Here is an 8,359-nt window from a genome sequence, read left to right as displayed (position 1 = left end):
AAATATGCTGGTCTGGGTGCTTGTAGGTCAATCCCTGCTCATGTGGATGTGTATTCAAACTCCTGGTGCTGTTTTGACCTCATGAAGCAGGTCAAGAGTAAATGTTTATTAACATTTAAAAAATAAAACCTGTAGCACAAGTGCTGCCCTACAGCTTTAAACCGTAGCGGCAGAACTGGATGTCTAGGGTCAGGGTAAAGTGGAATTTTAATCTGATTCCAGGAAACAAACCTGATTAACCCATCGATTTACTTCCTTGCTGCTGTTTGGCATTCTCACAGTGAACATCTTTCCACCATAGAAAAAGACACCAACGGAGATGCTTTGTGGGTTTGGTGTTATCCATCTGTAACAGCCGAACTGAGGAGTCTGTTGCTGCGAAAGTGCTGCCTTACAGATGAAAATAAATTGCTTCATACATTTGTATTTGGGCAGTATAAAAGGTCATGGTTCTACATCACAACTGTGGAAGTTCAAGATTCTTCAGCCTTGAAAAAGGTAGGACTTGGCCAGCTAGTTTTTCAGTCCAGGGAAGACTTCTGCAGAGTTTCCTCAGGTAGCTTTAGCAGTGTTTTCCCATTCTGTGCTGTGAGGAAGGGAATGGATTCAAGGTTTTGTGTGCTCTCTGATGCAGGTCTTACCCAGCTGTATAACCAGTCCGTGCATTTTGTTTTTCACCGAGATATGTACTGAATGGAATTGCAGAGGGGTTGAGATACTCATTACCCAATGGAAATGCTATTTTGTGCCATTATCTCTAGTTACTTTGCATTTCACGTTCAGCTTTTTTTGTTTGTTTGTTTGAAGAAGCTCTACAAAGGGTCATTCATAGTGTCCAAAATTTTGTTTGTATAGAACTTGATGGTTTTCTTTCCAAAGGGTTGAGTTATACAGGCGCTTTATTTTCTGCTGCATTGATAAATAGAAGACTGCAAATATGCTCGTATCTTCTATACTTTCTCTGTTACGAAGATCATTAAATTGTCTGTTAAGTTTATTCAATTTTCATATTTCATGCTATATTGTTAAGTAGAAAGATTAATGTGATAATTTTGCATGCCCTCAGCAAAATGTTGCTTGCATCTCGTATGAACTTTAAAGGTATAAAGTAAAATAAAATAATGTGTCCCAGTGCTGTCTCTGACAGTGGTGGTGGGAGATGCTATTTAAGGAGGACACGTGAGCCTAGTCATTGTTCAGTCTCATACTGTCCCAGCCCACAGGCATTCAATTAAGGAAGTTACAGTATTTCTGTTTGTGGGCCTGCTGTCCATGATTTTTTTTCCAATCTATTTCTAAATATGTTGATGCTGTCAGCTTCCACAGCCTCCTTTGGTGACAAATCCTGGAAGTTTCCTACCTGCTGTTGGGAAGAATAATGTCCTTCTCTCTTTTAAACTGATCTCATGACATTAAAGGAAAGCAACTCTTACAGAGTAGATTAAGCAAAAGATGGTATGTACTAGATCTGACTCAGTGGAAATGAGTCACTCCAGGAATCCGTTACCCAGTCCTTTTCTGCAGTTAGTAACTTGGATTTGTTGCTACTTCTCTTTTTTTTTTTTTTAATTGAAAAAACACTTTGTCAGAGTACTGCAGTAAGTTTGATAATATGAAAAAGACTTTTCATACAGGGTCATTAAATAAGCTGTGTATTTTCCTGTGTGTCTTGCCCAGGTGACCCACTTCTCCATTGTTCTGACGGCCAAAGACTTCAACCCAGAGAAATATGCAGCCTTCACTAGGATACTGTGCAGGTCTGTATCCCAGCTGTTTTGAGGAACTGCTGTGTGCGTGCTTTGATTTTGCCAAGGCAAAAGATTAAATTGTGTTGTGTTTGCATTTGGTCTGTCTGCTGGAAACTCAGTCCTACAAACTGAATCAGATTATATAAATCTCTGATTTGAGCTTCTTATCTTGAGTTCATGCAGTAACTGTTGAGTGAAAGTCAGGTGCCCAGCAGGTTTTAATGTCTTCTCCAGACACACCACCACCACCACCCCACACACACTAATTTTCTCCTTCATATTTTTAAAAAGTATAAACATTTATGAAGAGGTTGGTGCTGTGTAGTCACAGGTCACTATGTGTATGGTGGAGAACTTGCATCCCTCCGCCTCTGCTACAGACTTTTCCTGCAGCTCCTCTGAACTAGTCACTGCACCCAGGGCATTGTTTGCTTTTCCTCTAGGAAAATGAGAGCCCTATCCCTCTCCAGGTCTGTTGCTCTGTCTTCACCCTTGTTCCAGCCAGGCTGCCATCTCCTTCCCTTGTCCCATTCACTCACTTTTCTCCACATCCCAATTCTTATGCTCTCCCTCTGCATCTTCCTTTGCTTTTCCTTCAGTTCCTGAATCAGTTGGGTCCCGATTCTTGATACCAAGGGTATTCCCTGAGATTTTGCACCTAATTGGATGCAGTTGTGTGATTATTGTATCACAGACTGGGGAATGCTGTCAGGCTTACTAGTTCTGTAGGGTGTTGAAAAACTGAGTTTATTCTTTTTCACTGATAAATGAAATATTTAGATTGCCTGTGTTACACATTAATGCTGATTTATAAGCTAATACTTCTTTTCAAATCCAGGATGGATTCCTCTAAACTTGACAGTTGAGTTTCACATGTGACATAGCTTGGTACTGTAGCTAATACAGAAAATGGATAGCTGAGAGCTTCAACACTACTCCTGAAGTACCTTAACCTGTAAAACAGGTCATGGTGTGTCTCTGCTGTCTGGAAGACAGCTGAAAGCGTGTGGCTTTTGCTGGTTTGTTTTAAATGAGTACCAATGACGTATGTTTATATTTCTCTTTTATCATTTAACTAAGAATATAGAAGAATGACTAATGATACTTAGATAATAAATTAACAACTAGTCCTGTGGTCTGCATGTAATAGCACGAGTTACTCTAGTAGTTGCTTTTTCATAAAGCAGGTACCTTCCAAGTCTGCAAAGAATCCTTAGTCTGGACACCTGCTTACACCTTTGTGCTATGTTTCTATGTTTGGAAATGTTGGTTCTTTCATAAAATGGGAAACTCAAAATAAAATATGAGGTTGTTTTTCATCCTAGAAGACTGACACGGTTTTGTGTGCATGTTGAAAGACTTCTGGTTCAGTATTTAAAACCTCAACCAAGTGTCCAAAATAAGAATTCTTACCAATAATACTGTTCTTTGTGATACCGTGGGTTGTTTTTTTTCATGTATCTGCTGGTACTGATTGCAATCAAAATAGCAGACTCTTCCTTTTCACACAGAATCTACTTGAAGCATGGAAGTCCAGTTAAAATGATGGAGAGTTACATTGCAGTCCTTACAAAGGGGATCTGCCAAAGTGAAGAAAATGGATCTTTCCTCAGCAAAGATTTTGATGCTCGGAAGGCTTATCTTGCTGGTTCCATCAAAGGTTAATACCAGAAGTCTCTGTGCTGATTTCTTTTGTACAATATAAAATATAATGCAGTTTTCACCTGTACTTCAAGTAAATAGTGTCAACAGTATTATCTGTGCTGTTGTCATTAAGCTTCTTCAAAAAACAAATGATAATATCAGCATGTATATATTCTATAGATTATTTTTCCCTCTCTTCTCTAGATATAGTTTCTCAGTTTGGAATGGAAACGGTTATCTTATATACAGCACTGATGTTAAAGAAGAGAATTGTAGTGTACCATCCTAGAATAGAAGCTGTCCAGGAATTTACCAGGTACTTTGTCAATCCCTATCTCCCCACCCACCCCCAAAAGTCCAAGTCTTTAACTTCCATTGAGAGAAATACCCATATTTGAGGGAAAGAATCATAGAATGGATTGGGTTGGAAGGGACCTTAAAGCTCATCCAGTTCCAACCCCCCTGCCATCAGCAGGGACACCTTCCACTAGACCAGGTTGCTCAAAGCCTCATCCAACCTGGCCTTGAACACTTCCAGGGAGGAGCAGCCACAGCTTCTCTGGGCAACCTGTTCCAGTGTCTCACCACCCTCACAGTAAACTTCTTCCCAATGTCTAATCCAAACCTACCTTCTTTCAGTTTAAAACCATTTCCCCTACATGCCCTTGTCAAAAGTCCCTCCCCAGCATCTTTATTAAACCTGTTGATTGAAATCTTGCAAAGTACCCCTTAAGGCTTTAGCCGTAGTTTTGTCAACTGGGAGAAATTTAACTGTAGAGTGGGTGACAAACTCTGCACTGATGGTAGAAATCTCTGTAGTTCATGTATATACATGCCAAATGAGACCTAGCCATACCAGTTCTTTCTTATGACATGCATTTCATACTGTGAAACTTTAATTAGTCTGGGTAAAATCTACTGTGTGTCAAGTACTGATCTCATTTCCCTAGGACTTTGCCTGCTTTAGTGTGGCATCGACAAGACTGGTCAATTCTTCATTCGTATGTACATCTAAATGAGGAGGAAGTGGAAGCCTTAAAAGCCTGCACAGGTAGTGATGACCTGTTCATCAAAACTGAAATTAAATTTTGGTTATATTTATTTCTGTAATGTCTTGCACCAGTGCTCTTTGAGGGGGAAAAAAAAAATGGTCATTTTGCTCTCAATGCTACTGTTCAAAGTTAAACCACATCGTTTGCTTTAGAAAATGCAAATCAAGTAAACAGGTATGTAGAAGATCGTGTTTCTGGGTAGATCCACATCAGCCCACCCCTAATTGCAGATGCAAAGCAGCTGTGAGACAGCTTTTTTTGATGTTGTGCTCAGAGGGATTGAAAGTCTTACTGTTGTACAGCAGCAGCTCGCTTTAGATCAGCTACTTCCTTTCCAAATTCTACATATAACTAGTAACTTAATTTTTAGGATTTTTTTAAATTGTTTGTTTTCAGTTCCTAACTCTGAAGTTCCAGATTTTTATTCTGATTGCTGCCAGTGAGGTCTCTGGCTGCTGATCACAGGTAGACTTCACCAGCTCTGTAGGAGTTTGATCTGTGTGACACATTGCTGTGTATGTGTAGTTCTTAACACATAATCCAGGAAGAGGCCCTTGGTTTATGCAAAGGCAGCATGACACATACTGTGGCAATTAAGAGGCTTCTCTATATGGAATAATGAGCAAGAAGATTACTCATTTTCAGTATTTCTACTGTATTACCAACAGTGCTTGTTTCAGCTCACTAAACATCCTCCACAGAGGAAAAGCTGCTCTAAGTTTGCTCACCTGGCATGCTATAAATAAGAAAATCTGCAGGTTTTATTCCTCTGTTCCAATCTAATACCAGCTTAGACACCGACAAAGGGCTCCTGAGTGAAGATTCTTTTAAAGAGAAAGTGGTTTTTCATTTGCAAATAAATGATTTTAGTAGCAAGGTAGAGAGAGAGAGAGGGATGAAATTTCAAATCTGGCATGCTATAAATAAGAAAATCTGCAGGTTTTATTCCTCTGTTCCAATCTAATACCAGCTTAGACACCGACAAAGGGCTCCTGAGTGGAGATTCTTTTAAAGAGAAAGTGGTTTTTCATTTGCAAATAAATGATTTTAGTAGCAAGGTAGAGAGAGAGAGAGGAGTGAAATTTCAAATTGATAACCTTTTTGTTATCACATGATATGTTAGGGGTTCATCCATGATCAAGGAGATTTCAGAAGCTGATATTTAAGCTCATCAGAGCAAATCATTCTGCTGGACACACTCATCAAATGACTGATGTCAAGAACGCAACCTCTTGGATCCAATGAGTATTTGGTCAAATACTCTCAGAACAGACTTTAGGACTGTGATTTTCATAGAATCATAGAATGGTTTGGATTGGAAGGGACCTTAAAGATCATCCAGTTCCAACCCCCCTGCCATCAGCAGGGACACCTTCCACTAGACCAGGTTGCTCAAAGCCTCATCCAGCCTGGCCTTCAACACTTCCAGGGAGGGGGCATCCACAACTTCCTTGGGCAACCTGTTCCAGTGTCTGACCACCCTGTTCCACAATATCTTGGTTTTGTTTATGAGGATCTTAATCTTGGCAGAATTCTGCTTTGCAGGTTACATTGCTGGATTTACAGATTCTGAAGTGAACAGTAGACCAGACCTCTACGATGTGTATGTGAATTTGGCTGATAGTGAGATCACTGTTTCCCCTGTAGTAAAAGGTTGGTTGCTTTTTATATTTTGGATTTAGTGACCATTGATTTCAGACTTGATAGTAACTGATGAACCTTGCTGTAGGTCAGGCAATCTTGATCCTTCTTCCATCCTGGTTCTGAAAAGCCAGTATATTAAGTTTCTGTCTTTCAGTTTTATGGAGACCCTGGAAGACTGGTGAAACTTGGAATTTGGAAAGACATGCTTCGTCTTCCAACAATGTCCAGCTGAGAAATAAACAGCCATGTTAGACAATCACATAGAAGGGACATTCAGCTGGGGATTGCTGAATGCAGAGATGCTGCATCAGTCTTTCAAAAAATATTGTACTAAATACTTGGAGATTGGGGACTGTTTGAAAGGAAGGCTTCTGTGTTGCTTGTCATCTTGCTTAGGACTGCTTTAGAGGTAGACAACTGTGCTGGCATGGCTGCTGATGCATCAGGTCACTGCCTTTACTGATAGATTTCAAATGGCAGTCATGAAGAGCACTCCTTGTTTTGGCTTGTTATTCATATACATTTCTAGATATCACAGAAATGGTCATTTTATGTGACAGAAATAGTCATTTTATGTGAATGTGTGCTTTTTTTTTTTTCTTACTCAGAGGCAATGACAATGGGAAAACTTCACAAAGAAATTGGACAACTAATTGTTCAGTCTGCAGAAGATCCAGATAAATCAGACAGCCAAGTCATTAAGGTTAATATTTTATTTTTAAATCTAGTTAAATTACATCTATCACTAGATCTTGGTAGGAGGAGGGGAATAGGAGGAAGATTGTCCCTGGGAATAAGTTGATCTCTTGTAGCCTCTGCCTTTTTACAAATTAGCATTTTTATTCTTCATACATGTTTTTAGGGATGACATACTTGGTTTATATTCTCTCTTGGGTAACCACATTGCTGAAGAAACTGCAGAAATTGTATTGATTATAAGACTTCCAGTAAAATTAATTTCCCAGTTTTAGTCTCCAAAGCATGTGTTTTGCTCTATACCTTGTCAATAGTATCGTCAATATTGGCTCCTCAGCTATAAAGCCTGATATTTATGACAGTGCTTTTTGACTTCCTCTCCTACCTAGTAGATTATCAGTCAGAATTGCTCACTTATGCCAGCAAGAGGAGCCTGCGGAGTGGCAGTGCTCCCTTTATTCAACTTAGTGCAAGAGCAGGCTGAAGAGCTCTTGCAAATTTGCCTTAAAATTAATAGGGTCTTTTTATTTAAAACAAAAAAGTTATTTATCATTATTTTATTTTTGTTCTTTATTGATTTTTTTTTTAATGAGTCTATGTTAAAACATTATAACAGCTAATACTGTATTCATGGTTGCTTGTTTTTCTGTTCTTCAAGGATATTTCTCTGAAGACAAAAGAAATCTTGGCTACTTTAGCCTCACTTACCGAAGTTTCCGATGGCAATGAAAAACCAACCCTTAATTCTGAGGCCCTGAAACAAAAGCGATTTCCACCAGCTACAGAAAACTTTCTTTTTCATTTAGCAGCTGCTGAACAAATGCTCAAAATCTGATTTTGATGCACTGCAGTTTTATGGACCAATTAAAAAAATACTGTCTTTTCCATACAGATAGGTATACCTGATATTTTATGTGGAAAAATTAAAGGTATAAATGTCATATTTACCATGATATAATGCAGAATATTGGAGCTTGACCTGGAACATATGGAGGCACATTTGGGAACATTCCTGGTATCATTAGCTTTCCCCAACTATAACTTGGTGTGTATGGCTCCTGGATTCCTTACCACACAAGTAGCACAAGCCCGGGTGTCCAGGCTGTGCCAGGCATTATGACAGTGGCTGTTTGTCCCGCAGGTTCCAGATGTCACACAGCTCTGTTCTTGCTCTGACTTGACTCCCTGGAGTCTGAAACACGGGCTGCAGCACACACTCTGTAAAACCAGCACAGTTTGGATGTGCCAGTCGCTGTACTGGTGTACACTAAACACAAAGTTGGTCTGAGTGCTCGTTCTGGGCTTCCAGGTATGTCAGCCTGTCAGATGCTGCTCTTGCTCTGGACTGCCTGGCACCTGGAAATCCCGAGTAAATGGACAAGTTCTCTTCTTTCTACTTGAAAGTCTAGGTGTAAAAAAGGATATCTGGGAAAATCTGACGTGGTAGCCTTACTATATAAAGGAAGAGGTATTTTAAAGCTCAAGTGGGAGATGAACACCTCTTTTGGACTCTTGCCTTAGAGGTTTTCCCCCTTTCACTCCATCCCATGCCTCTGATGGAGGGAAGAGGACAAG

At 39.7% G+C, this 8,359-nt stretch overlaps 1 protein-coding gene across 2 annotated transcripts; it reads left to right on the top strand.

The window, feature by feature from the left end:
- Positions 1–751: 751 nt before the first annotated feature.
- On the top strand, positions 752–7,731 carry DENND10 (DENN domain containing 10). Of its 2 annotated transcripts, XM_029087499.1 has the most exons (8): positions 752–760; positions 1,678–1,757; positions 3,260–3,408; positions 3,597–3,708; positions 4,343–4,443; positions 5,990–6,097; positions 6,697–6,791; positions 7,443–7,731. In XM_029087499.1, the coding sequence occupies exons 3-8, from the start codon at positions 3,291–3,293 to the stop codon at positions 7,617–7,619; spliced, it is 711 nt and encodes a 236-aa protein (XP_028943332.1). In that variant the 5' UTR covers positions 752–760; positions 1,678–1,757; positions 3,260–3,290; the 3' UTR covers positions 7,620–7,731. The 2 variants fall into 2 exon arrangements, with proteins under 2 accessions (XP_028943332.1, XP_028943330.1); XM_029087497.1 differs by lacking the exons at positions 752–760; positions 3,260–3,408 and having other exon boundaries at positions 1,730–1,757.
- Positions 7,732–8,359: the final 628 nt, after the last annotated feature.

This window comes from Antrostomus carolinensis, unplaced genomic scaffold (assembly GCF_000700745.2).
Source record: "Antrostomus carolinensis isolate BGI_N321 unplaced genomic scaffold, ASM70074v2 scaffold48261, whole genome shotgun sequence".
NCBI classification, from domain to species: domain Eukaryota; kingdom Metazoa; phylum Chordata; class Aves; order Caprimulgiformes; family Caprimulgidae; genus Antrostomus; species Antrostomus carolinensis.
The sequence above is the reverse complement of the archived record's forward strand: the minus strand, read 5'-3'. Positions and strand labels throughout refer to the sequence as shown.

Coding starts and splice junctions, on each gene's coding strand:
- DENND10 (XM_029087499.1), top strand. CDS start 3,291: ATGATGGAGAGTTACATTGCAGTCCTTACAAAGGGGATCTGCCAAAGT. Junction 3,409..3,596: donor TCTTGCTGGTTCCATCAAAG/GTTAATACCAGA, acceptor TCTCTTCTCTAG/ATATAGTTTCTCAGTTTGGA. Junction 6,098..6,696: donor TGTTTCCCCTGTAGTAAAAG/GTTGGTTGCTTT, acceptor TTTCTTACTCAG/AGGCAATGACAATGGGAAAA.